At 63.3% G+C, this 12,424-nt stretch overlaps 1 protein-coding gene across 1 annotated transcript in view; it reads right to left on the minus strand.

Moving 5' to 3' along the window:
* The window catches only part of CDH4 (cadherin 4, type 1, R-cadherin (retinal)), a 132,079-nt gene that overhangs the window by 46,865 nt on the left and 72,790 nt on the right, over positions 1-12,424 (minus strand). The window contains exon 8 of the mRNA XM_012654554.1: positions 6,613-6,757. Within this exon, the coding sequence (XP_012510008.1) occupies positions 6,613-6,757 (145 nt within the window). The remainder of the gene's footprint in view (positions 1-6,612; positions 6,758-12,424) is intronic.

Raw genomic sequence — 12,424 nt, forward strand, 5'->3', positions numbered from 1 at the left:
TGGCCATCCCTGACACCTCGAGTGTCCCCGGGCTCCCAGTTCACTCCCAGCGCACGAGGGCACCACCCAGCTGAGCCCCCTCCTCGGCCCAGCCTGTCCCTTTCTCCTCTCACGCCTGCTGGGGATGCGCTTGCTGCCTCCTGTCCTGCTGCCCTGGGTCTCAGGTGGGGGGACCCCGGCCTGGTGGGGGCTCCGGGGGGCCGAGGGGGCTTCTAGGGGGCGGGCCACAGCCAACGGCCACTGTGTCCCTCACACACGCAACGCTGGCCGGGGCGGGTGGCCGCCCAGCCCTCGCCTGCTCGGCTCATGGCCTTCCTGGGTGCAGTGAGGGCTGGGGGCACCCACGAAGCTGCTGGCAGGGCAGAGGCAGGGTCGGGGTGAGGTCACCTGCTCCCAGATGGGTCAAAGGCCATGGGGCTGCCTTGAGTCCACGAAGGGGTGGGTTTAGGCAGAAAAGAGAACACGTGTGGCCTGAGCCCGGGAAGCTCCGCCGCGCAGAGGGCCTGGGTGGGTGATGGGCAGGAGCGCAGCCCCCAGAGGGGACAGTCGGCCACTGAAGGTGGAGCCTGGCTCCTTGTCAGGACAAGCGCTGGGTCCCTGCACCAGCCCTCGGGGCGTCCACACTGGAGACTTGGCTCTGGGGCTGAGCGAGCGCGTCCTGGGAAAGGAGCCGCACCGACGGCCCCGGTGTCTGGATCCTCCCCAGCGACGGGTTTTGTGGCCTTTCCAGCCGCTCTGTGTTCGCCACGACCTCCGAGTTGCAGAGCGTACGGTGGGCCAGCTTCATCGCCCGTGGAGTGGGAAGTGGGCAAATTCATCGCTGGGTGGGACCCTCGGGACCCAGAGGACAGACGCTCCCCTTTGGCCCCTGCTTTGGGAGCTGCCCCTAAGTAGGACACACACGCCTGGCGACCTGACCGCACCCTCCATTGGTTTGGATGCGTTTGCAGGCCCTGTGCCAAGTCACAGCCGCGGGCCTGCAAGGGGAGGCCGGGAGGCGGCGCAGGCCTCACACTGCTGAGACGCCAAGCTGCTGGAGCGTGTCTTCCACTTGGGGGGACGTGGGGGGCAGTGGAGAAGCCTCCACACCTGTCTGGGGCCTCGGGGGCCCTTGCGGATGCCGGATCCCGACCCTGGCCAAGGCCAGGCCAGGAAACAGCAGGCTTGGGGTGTTATCTGGAAGGTTCCGGAAGACAGAGAGCCCCGGGAGGGCGCTGTACTTGTCTCTGGGGCTGTTGGACGCAATGGAGACGTACCTTCCGCTGCTCTGGGGCCGGAAGCCCAGCGTCAAGATGTGGGCAGGGCTGAGAACCCTCTGGAGGCTCCGGGACCCTCCCTGGGCTCCGTCAGCCCCTGGTGCTGGCTGGCAGCTTTGGCGTCTGTGGCTTTTGGCCACGTCATGCCAGCCTCTGCCTCCACGTGGCCGCTCCCCGGAGAGCGTGTGCCTCCTCTTCTCATGAGGAAACCAGTCGTCGGACTTCGGGCCCGGCCTACTGGCCTCATCTCGACCGACGTGTCTGCAAAGACCCTGGTTGTCACTAGGGCCACGTTTGGAGACTCTGGGGGCGGTACCACTCTGCCCACTGCGGGATCGCGCCGAGGCAGCGCCCGGCGAACCAGCCCACGAGGCCAGGACCTTCCTGCCGAGCACGCGGGTCTCGTGGCCTTGGGTGGCTGCAGAGCCCAGCGCTCAGGCGGGCAGTCCGCGGTCCTCAGGGTCCAAACCGGGTCCGGCACCCTGCGTCTAGGTTCTGCCCTTGTCCCATCCCTTCCTTGGCTTCCTCTTCTGGGAGCTGCTGGGGTCTCTGGGGGATGTCAGGGGCATCCGGCGCGGCCAGGCTTCCACGGACAGAGCGTCTACCGCAGGGGTCCGCATGGCCAGGCCATCTCCGACGACCACTCAGCCGCCCTCAGGCGCCCCAGACCACGGTGGCTGTGACTCCGCGGGAACTGAGCTGTCAGGAGGAAGGGTATGGCGGCCGAGCCTGGCTCGTGCCCTGCGCTGAGCGATGTGCGCGCTCACGGCATCTGCACTAACCTGGGCGCAACGTCGAGGCCCCGCGCCGTGGGCTTGGAGAACAAGAAGGAAACCATCTTTCTCCCCGGTAGAACGACCCGAATTCGTCCTCACGAGCGAAGCCGCGAGTCAGCTCCAGCAGAGGGGCCGCCGGCCCTTCCTCTGGAAGACGCCGACACCTCCGGCAGTCGCGCTGACAGGTAAAGGGGCGGCGCGGAGGACGGCAGGCCCGGCCCCCCTCGGAACTCGTGTACGAACGCTGCCGTGCGCCTTAAAGGATTCATTTCACAAGCCTGAAATTGCAGTTTAATTTGAAAACTAATTCAGCCCCATAATTGGCTTTCTGCTCAAATCACTGAGCCTAAAGATTTAAATTCTTAATATTCAGATGACTTCCAAGTATCCGGTGCCATCTGCGCACTGATCTCGGGGGGACTTCCCCCGGCGCAGAATAAAATAAATAAATAAACGGGCCCACTAATGGAATAATCTATTTAAGCAAAAACTGCGCTGTGTAGATGAAGGTTTCTTTGACTTCATCTGCAGCATGTAGTTTTCTCTGCTCTTTAATATTTCAAAATGACGTTAATTTCAAAATTTATAATACAGGCCCCCGCACAGTCACAAGGGGTTAGGGAGAGCAGTGAATCCCAATGAGAGCCTTTCTTAGTTAAGAAAGCATCAATACGAAGGTATCTCTCTCTGGGCAGCTCGAGAAGTGCTGGGGGGCTGGCCTGGGCTGCCTCCGGCCGGGGGGACGGAAGAGCAACTCTGAGCTCCAGCCGGAGCGTGACGGAAGGAGGTGGACCGAGGCCGGTTTGGGGAGGACGGTCCCGTTATTCAGGTGCCGCCCCGGGGCGAGGTCCTGAGCCCCGTGAGTTTGTATCGGAGGCTCCAGGTGACAGTCACGGGCGGTAGTCACAGGCAGTGACAGGCAGTGAGTGACTCGGGGGCTCGGCAGGATGAGCGCATGGTGGGCTGTCGCCACCCTCCCGCCCTGGGGCCGACCACCCGGCCTCCCTCTGCAGCTGCGTGGACCCCACCTGCCGGTCCAGGACGCCCCAGGAGGTCCTCACAGACCCCGCCTGCCTCGCAGAACTAATCCTGGGACACAGGTGGGGGGTCCTTGATGCTCCTGAGCCGCCCTCTGGTCAGGCTGAGGCTGGGCCTTCACTGAAGCCCACCCTTGCTGGGCACCCAGACGGGTCTCTGCCTGGGGAAGCTGGCAGCCCCGTGGTGGATCCAGGCAGCAAACTGACTAAACGTGTCACCGAGTGCCAAGGGGGAGTTCTAGGGCACAGAGGGGCCGACTCAGGAGAGTGGTGGGAAGTCTTTGCTGAGGGAGGGGAAGGAGCCAGCCCCTTGAGGACAGGGAAGGATGCTCTAGGCTGAGGACACAGCATGTGCAAAGGCCCAGGGGCCTGGGACGTGTGCTTCTCCCCCGGGTGTGCAGTGTTTGTCGGCATGTGCAGAGCACATACGTTCTGGGCTGCTCAGCTGGACTGTGGGCTCCTTGAGAGTGGGGCTCGTGCTTTCCCGTCCTGCACCCTCCGCAGCACCCAGCTCAGAGGCCCACGTCGTGCACAGAAAGGCACATCCGCACAGACGTCTCCTGGGGGAAACGACACATGCTACACGCTGCCCTTCTCCCTGCTCCTTCTTCTGGCCTGATGGCGATGGTGTACGTGACGCTTGGGGGTGCAGCGGCCCCTTTGCGACCATGTGGTGAGAAACGGGAGGCGGAGGCAGCCCAGAAGGCTTTGGGCTCTCACCCCAGCCTCTACCGGTTCCAACTGCTGTGGCTGGGACTCTGTGACTTTCAGCCAAACGCGTTCCTGACACGCAGAGCGGGAAGGGCAGGCGGCTTCGCAGAGTGGGTGGAAGCGAGCTCAGGGCCTGCGCACCTGGGAGATCGCGCCCTCGCCTGCTCGCAGCTGCCCGTCCTTCCTCTTCTGCTCTTGCCTCTGTTTTGCACGTGTAAGGTGGGGAAGAACAGCAGCCGGCACCTAGCAGCAGCTTCTGAGGCCACCTCGGAGGAGCCGGTAACGCAGAGGAGAGTGGAGTCGCGCACGGCGGGCGAGATTCGGGAAAACACCGCCTCAGCCGCGGCTGTTGCTGCGCCCGAAGCTGCTGTCGTCTCTGGCTTTCCGGCTACGTGAGCCAGAACTCTCCCTTTTTCTCTGCGGCCTGCTCACCTTGGGGGGCTGACGGGGCGGCAGGGTGGGTGCTCGCCTGAGCCCGTCCACGCTCCCCCAGCCCAGCAGAGCCGTCGGTGCGCTGGGGGCAGAACGTGGGGCGACCGAAGGTCCTCGCGGGATCCTGGGCCCTGAGTCTGCCTGCTCATGTCCCCACGAACCCCCAAAGCTTCAGAGGTTCTCAGCTGAGTCAATATTTAATCTCTCCCCGTCTGTTTCCTGTTAGAACACGCGTCTGAAACCCTTCATTAGCCTCTCCTCTGGGGAACAGCGACTAATTTCTGGTGGTGGCTTTTCCTCATCCCGCAAAGGCACCGTGTGGAACCTTCTGTTACCGCGACCCGCTGGCGGAAGAGAAGAAACTGTGAGAGGACGGCCAGCCTCGCCTGGCCCCGACGGGGAGCGCAGGACAGGCGTGAGGGGCCCACGTGCGTCCCGCAGGCTCGGCTCGTGCAGCTGACACTGAACCCCGCATGGTCCTTGGGAGGCTCAGGAGGGAAGGGAAGGACCAGGCCGAGAGGCGCTTGATCCGAACCAGTAAAACCAGCTGCACGTTGGGATGACCTTCGCTGTTGATTTTTTAGAAAATAGGACTTGGGAGGTTTGATTTGTGACAGAAAGGCCAGCAAAACCCGGGTGCCTTTAAGTCGCGCCCTGGGTCTCGGCGGGGGAGGCCGCTGCTCCCGTGCGGGCAAGACAGGCCCCCGCGACCGCGACCCTCGCCAGCCAGGTCGGGCTTGGGCCGCCTCCCTCCCGCCGTTGGGTGCTCGCAGCCAATTTGCCCGCCCGCCGCCTGCCTCTCAAGGGACTGCAGGGACTCGCGGCCCAAGGTTCTGGCAGAAATAATGTCGCATCCGTCCCCTCAGTGCCGCGGGACTCGCCGTGTCTCGTGATGCTGAAACACAATTCATCGGAGACACACTTCGCCTTGTTGAAACAGCAGCCCCTGGAGACGATGACGGCAGCCACCTCCTGGCCAGGGGAAGCGAAGACAGATCTTTGCCTTGCTGTCCCAGAGCCGGCGCAGCCAAGCCCTCCGCGGGGCCAACGCTGGGCACGAGGCACTCCCGGGCTGGCCCCGGCTCTGGGCTCCCTGCGCTCTGACCTCAACGCAGGAACAGCCTCCAGTTCGCTGAGCACCACCGGCCTCCCAAAGGCCGAACCCTCCCCATCTGGGCGGGGTCAGAGAGCCAGGGCTGGTGGCGGCTACAAGACAGGACACCCAGCACACGTGACATGCAGATCAACAAGGAATACTTCTTCGTGTCGGCGTGTCCCAGATGGTGCTGGGGACGTGCTTAGAAAGTTTGTTGTCTGCCTGGACTTCAAGTCTACCTGCGTTTTTGTGGCTCTGTCTTGTGGCCCCAGCTGTCCCCTCAGTGACCTCATCTCACCCTGCCCAACCCAGGTTGGCAAAGGCTTGTCCCAAGGAGACCCGTCCCCACCGCCTCGCGGGAGACAGTGCAGCGGGAGCTGCTCTTCCCAAACCAAGCACCGGGGCCCCTGCAGGGCCTGGGCTGCAGCAGCACGTGCTGGGGGTGTGCGCGCCCGGGCCCCCCCCACGCGCTCCCCCAGCTCGCGCTCCCACCCACCTGGGCTCCCACCCACACACGCACCAGAGGGCTCCCAGCAGCTCACTGCCCCTTCTCAGGCCTGGAGCCTCCTCACTGTTGAAGGGGAGGGCGGGCACCCGTTTCCTGGTGGCTATGGGATGCACAGTCACAAGACACGGCCCTCCCCTAACATGGGTGGTTGGCGCACGGTAAGGCGGTCACCACCGTTTGTGCCAGACTGGAGTCTGTGGGGGGACTGGCTCTGGGGTTAGCTCCGAGGGGAACAAAAGCCCTGGCCACGCGGGCTCGCCTCCTGGGCAGGGCGCTGGCCCTCTCTCGCTCCCTCCTGTGCTTGGAACCAAGCTCCAGGTGTAGCCCCTGAGGCCTCAAATGGCCTTATCTCTCTGACCTGACTCCCGCCCCAGGACCTTGGCACATGCTCTCTTCTCCCCCAGGCTCCTTGCGGGACATGAGCCGACCCCAGCCCCTCTCTGGGTGCGGTTCCTTCTTACGCTTCAGCTCCCAGAGAGGGGTGTCCCTGGAGGACAGCGGCCCAGGAGTTTCCTTCGGAGCCCATTGTCACTGCAGCTGCTTCATTCACATGTATTATGTTGCCTTTGTCCCCCCTGGACCCCGAGGGCTGTGAGGACGGGGCCCCCAGTAAACACTTGCTGTGTTGTGTGTTGTGTGTTCACACACAGCCCCACAGTGCCACCTGGTAGTGGGGGCTGAGTGGCCCTCCCCGGCTGTCGGGGCCCCACTCCCCAGGCCCTGCCTGCCTGCGCCGCGCAGAGCCCGTGGGGTCCCCAGGAAGTGACCGCCAGCGCACTCCCCGAGCGCAGCTCACCTGGCTTGGAGCCCTCGTCCACGGAGCCGTTGTAGACCTGGTTGAGGAACTCGGGCCGGTTGTCGTTCATGTCGATGACGTAGATGTACAGGTCGATGGGGTTCTCCACCTTGTTCCCGTTCATGTCCACCGCATGGGCGCGCAGCTGGGGGACAGCACAGGCGTGTCAGAGCCCGGCGCCACCCTGGGGACATCCCCGCCTCGGCCCACCCCAGACCTCTGGGGCCCGCTGGGACCGGTCCCTGTGCCACTTATAAAACGTCTGGAGCAGGACAGGCGCCACCCGAGAAGGGCGCTCACGACCACCCCCAGCAGCCGCAGAAAAGCCATCTGTGCCCAGTGGGTTGGGGGGGCTTAAACTGCTGCTACCGAGCGGTTGACCCCAGGGGAGACCCGGGAGGAGACCCGTGGGGCCCAGAGAGGCCCGAGCTTGGGTGGGAACAGGGCTCACCTGGATGAGGTGCAGGCCACCTGCCCCTGCCACGTTAGTTCCCGGGCTTGGCACGGGGGAATGGGTGGTCAGAGAGGGCACGACCTGGGGGAGGTGGGCCAGGAAGCCCCTCCCGCCCCCGCCCGGGCAGGGGGCTGCAGGGCTTTGGAGGGAACTGTCTTCAAGGGAAAAAGGGAAGGTTCCCTGAACTTGGCCGGAAGGCTCCAGAGGGGCCGCCCAGACTCGCCCCTACGTTTTGGGTTTGCTCTTGCTCACACACACCCACCCGCTGACGCAGTAAAACCCGAGCGTCAGGCCCTGGGCTGGACCCTAGATTACTGTCCATCCAGAGGACGGTGGACACTAAGAAAGAGAAGTGACTCATCAGTGGAGTGGCTGCAGCCCGTGGGGTGGGGGAGGCCAGGCAGGCGTCAGCAGAGACCTCGAGGACAGGACGTGGAAGAGAACACGCAGCAGCTGGCCCTGCTGGCAGGAGAGGGGGCTGGGGTGGGGCCGCCGGGGCCCCGGGGTTTCAGGGTGAAGGACCAACACTCGGGGCACGGAAGGAGTTTGCCCAAGGTCTCTCCCTGCCAAAGCTGTGACCGTCATACCACGGTGTCCCCAGCTCACATCTCTCTGCCAAAAAGCATGTCACCCTCGAAGCTGGACACGTGACAGCTCAAAGGCTCTGCAGCACGATAGCGCCAGGCCAAGGGCGCCCAGCAGGAGAGCCCGCCCCGGCTGCTCCCCAGACCCCCGGGATCCGGCGAGTCGCGCCTTCCCCGCCTGCCCGACACCGACGCCAGTGTTCCGGTTTGGTTCCGAGGAGCAGGGATTTTACACTTTAATTGTGTGTTTAGGGACAGTCTTGAGGGCTTCCCCGAGGAGGCGACCTGCGCTGCAGTAAGGAGACAAAGTAGGACGACTCCTGGGGGTGACTGCAGGCGGTGACGAGGACGGGACCACGCACAGGCATGGTCGGCTGTGAGTGTCGCGACTGACAACAGCCGGCTGCCCACCCCCCATCGCTCCTCCGTCCAGGACGGATGTGCAGCTCTGTCGCGCTGCCTCCCACGGCCGCCAGGTGATCCTTCATCCTGTCACACGCAGCCGCGCAATCGCGCACCCAGTCAAAGGTCGAGGGAGTTTTGAAAAAAAGTAATTCTGAGCTAAAATTAAAGTTACTATCTCCCAACTAAAGCCACACCGCTGGTTCCAGGCGCTATCTTTGGCGGCAGGAGCAGCCCAAGTGCAGATAACGAGGAAACGCAGCCACCGGGGCGCCGTGTCCGCTGTCCCGCTCCCTGCCCCGCCCCCCAAAGTTCAATGACATTTGCTGGCTCTGCGGAAAGTCTCGGGGAAAAGGTTTCTCCCGCCCATCTCCCGGGCTGGGCCCCCCCCCACGGGCTTGAGGGGAGTCTTGCCCGGGCGGTGGGGGAAAAGAATGTCACCAGAGTCCTCCAAGCTTTCTGCGACTTCGGATCTGAGTGACACGTGCAAAGTGAATTTCCTGTGATGCTTGGGGTTGGACACTTCTCTGTTCCCCGCGTGGGGAGTGAGATTGGGGGGTGTAACGTGGGTTCGGTCCTGCACTGGGCGGGGCGACTGTGAAATGCAACCCTGTCCCCTCTGGCTGCCTCTTTCTACCACCTCAGCTGTGCGCTGGGGCTTCCCCCCGGGACCCAGGACCGGGAACAGTCCATGCCGGCCGTGAAGGGCGAGTACGGAGTGCTTTTGGGGGATTCTCTTCGTCGGCAGCGTCACGGAGTGTTTGTTCGGGGCTGGGCAGCCCTGAGAATGCCACGGGCGTTGACTCATCGCAGTTTTGCCAGGATCTGCAGGGTGGGCATGGCCTCGATCCCTGGGTCACAGATGGGGAAACTGAGGCCCAGGAAAGTTAGATGACATTACGTGGTGGGATTCAGTAGTGTCTCACTTATGGAAACCTTAGCAGAATCTTCTAGAGCATTGTCTTGCAAGGCAAACAGTGACCTGGCTCATCGTCACACTCTCGGGCTGGGGACACATTCTTGCCCCCTCGTCAGTGCAGGGAGCTGAGTGGAGGACGCAACAGGATTCAGGGCACCTGGGAGGAAGAAAGACTCCAAACAGAGTCCCCAGATGTGTGTGTGATGTGCCCCTGTCCTTCCACCCCCATGACTGGGTCACGGCATATGGCGGGCGACCCTAAGACAGGCTGCTGTCGGGTGGGTCCAATCCGCCCACGAGAGCTTTACAAGCAGAGCCTTGTTCTGCTGGCGCAGGAGAGAAAGGCCAGGGTGTCCTACATACCCTTGCTGGGTGGCAGGGGAGGGGCCGCGTGCCGAGGAATGTGGGTGCCCTTTAGGAGGTGAGCGCGGCCCCACTGGCAAAGACATGGAGCCTCAGTCCTGCGGCCGCGAGGACCTGGGTCTGCCACCCTGGACGAGCTAATTCTCCCGAGAGCGTCCAGCAAGTGCCCAGGCTGCCACTTTGCTTCCGGCCTTGTGAGACCGGGGCAGAAACACGCCGAGCCCACCTGGACTCTGGACCCACGGAACAGGGCGCTCAGGACGGGGCTGGTGCACTGCTGTGAGCACTAACTTGGTGCCGACTTATTGCACAGCACAGAGAAGCCGCACATTCCCGCTGGCTGGCACGGCTTCCCCCAAAGACCCCGATGGGTGTGTTACGAGGGTGGAACCCGGGGGTCACGCTGGAGTCTAGCGGGCAGAGCGACGTCTGCAGAGGGGCTCCTGTCCCTGGGGAAGGGCAGCGTGTTCTCGGGGGACAGAGAGTTCAGGGACAAATGGAACAGGAGGCTTCGATCTGGACTTCGGCAAGTGGGTCAGCCTCTCCTGCAGTTGGGGCTCCTTTTCCCAGTGACCTGCCATCCCCGCGGGGGAGGAGGAGGAGGCTGGAGCCCGGGGTGAGGAGGGCCCTGCGTGCCCAGGACACCGGGCTCCCTATTGCCCCCTCGAAGATGGGAGACGAGGGTGGTAAAACCAACAGTGCAGCCTGTTCCCAGACCCGGCGCCAGGAAGCACTCGATAAACACTGGTGACGCCGTGTGGCTGTTTTCTCACCTTCAAAGTGGGGTAAAACCCCGAGACCTCAGGGCTGAAGTGGGAACAGAGGGGACGTGTGTGGAAGCATCCGGCAGTGGGAGCCCCCTAGAGGCCCCGACCCCAAACCCGGTGTGGGCAGGTGGGCAGGGCCTGTCCTTTCACCGGCCGGGTGGGGCTGGGGTGGGCTGCACGTGCTCTTGGTGGGGGACGTGCCAGCCTGTGATCCCAGCTGCTGCAGAACTGTCTGCTGTCAGAGACGCTGGCCCTTTTTGGGTGCTGGTCCTGGGCGAGGCTTTGGAGCCATGTGAGGCAAAAGAACCAACCTGACGGCGGAGGACAGAGGTGTCCGTGAAGCGCAGCGGGAGGGCGTGGCTGGGGGACTGGGTCCCGCTGCTGGCCCGGCCAACGTCTCAGACCTTGGTGCATTGAAAATTTCTGTGCCAGATCAGAGGAGGAGCTTGGGAACTGTCCCCCGAGGGGGTAGGTGGCGCCAGCTCCCTGGAGCAGCTGTCTCTGCGCCCTGAACCACCTGCCGCTGCTAGTTCTAACGCTCTGCTCTCACCATCTCGAAATTCTCCATGAGGTGTGGGTGCGGGGCTCGGGCATTCGGCTTTGCACAGGGATCTGGAAGCCCTGCAGCCACTGGGACAGGTGAGGGGCTGAGTGGGGGCAGGTCCCTGCAGGTGCCGTGGGCGGGTGGAGCAGCAGGCACGGCTGCGGCAGGAGGCCCTGGAGGTGTTGAGTCTGCCTGTGAGAAACAATGGCCTTTTAGCAGAGGGATTCTTGAAGGTGCAGGAGAAAGAAGCCCGAGAAGACCCCGGCTGCAGCCGCACCAGGAAGGCGGGCCGGGCAGTGCCGGGAGCAGTGGAAGCAGATGTGGAGACCGAGGCATCCAGCTGCTCACAGCTGGGAGGACGTCCCGGCAGGAAGTCACAGCACGGGTCACAGCCTTGAGTCATGGCCTCCAGGAGAAGAGCGGGAGGGGCTCCTCGGGTCAAGGAAGGGGGAGCTTCCTTTTAGTGACCACGATAATTAACAACGAATCCAATCTTGGAAAAGGTGAATTTAAATCAGCAAACAGCCTTGTCACGTGGCCCAAGGGGAGGCAGAGGGCTCCGATGACAAGGGTGAGGCTCCGCAGCGGCCGGCTGAGCCGGGAAGGGAGAGGGGAGCCCCAGCCCGGTGGGGATGCAGGGGCTGCCCTGGGGACTGTGCAGAGACCTGGGGTCACTGCTCACCCGGGGGGCCAGGCCCACACCTGGTTTCTCTCCCACCTTCCTTCAGTAAACGTCAGTGGGCCCCGGTCACTGGCCGAGCATCCTCTAGGCTTAGGACACAAGTGCCCCTAAAGAATGTGTTCCGGAAGGGATGCATGTGCACTGCAGGGTGGACACGGACTGACAGACAAGTCGGGGCGGAGGGAAGAGGAGGGCGGGCGAGGGAAGGGCCGGGGTGCAGGGTGGTCAGCACATCCCATCTGGCCAGGGCAGGTCGCTGTAAGCCTGTGCTCTGAGAACGGCCAAAAGAAAGGCGCGCGCCCCTTTTTCGAGGGTGACCTGGACTTCACAGACAGAGGCGAGGCCCTTGCGAGCCTCCCCAACCCCGGGGAAGGGATCCGAAACTGCCTCCTCCAAAGCCGGCGGCAGACCTGCCGCGTGTCCGCTGCCGCCCGCTTGAGGGCTGTCTGTGCTGGGTCCCTGAGCTGGGCCTAAAATAACTTGACAGCCCTGACGGGGCCACACGCGCCACAGATGCCGACTTCCCACTCATTGTCCTCCCTGGTTCTCAGCCCTGTGAACGACGTCACCGTCCTTGCTCAGAAAGGACACGGCGATTTTCCTGTAATGCTCAAGCACCCGAGGGAAATCTGTTTTTGTCCAGCTGACGCGCCAACGTATTTCCTTTGTAGCGCCTCTCCTTGGCCCTGGCCCCACCATCCAAGAGGCAAAGTCAGGAGGGCACCAGGTGCCCACCTCAGATGGTGCCCCTGGGCAGGGACAGGGGTATCATGTTGGGGCCTGCACCTGGTCTCCTCAAAGCCTGTCTGGTGCTGAAGAATCGGGGGACACAGCCTTCCTTAGGGGCTCTGGGCTGAGAAGGACTTGATGCCTCTTCATCCCATGACTATGCAAGTCCCCCAGAGTGGGACCACGTCTGCCCCAGTCACCTCTACATGCCCAGCACCTAACACAGGGCCAGGCACACGGATGCTCAAGGAATGTTCTCTGGATGGATGGATGGGTGAGTGGGTGGGTGCAGCGGTGGACAGAATGATGGGCAGATGGATGGATCAGTAGATAAGTGGATGGATGGATAAGTGGATGGATGGATGGAT

This window comes from Propithecus coquereli, unplaced genomic scaffold (assembly GCF_000956105.1).
Source record: "Propithecus coquereli isolate 6110/MARCELLA unplaced genomic scaffold, Pcoq_1.0 Scaffold442, whole genome shotgun sequence".
In the NCBI taxonomy this organism is placed as follows: Eukaryota; Metazoa; Chordata; class Mammalia; order Primates; family Indriidae; genus Propithecus; species Propithecus coquereli.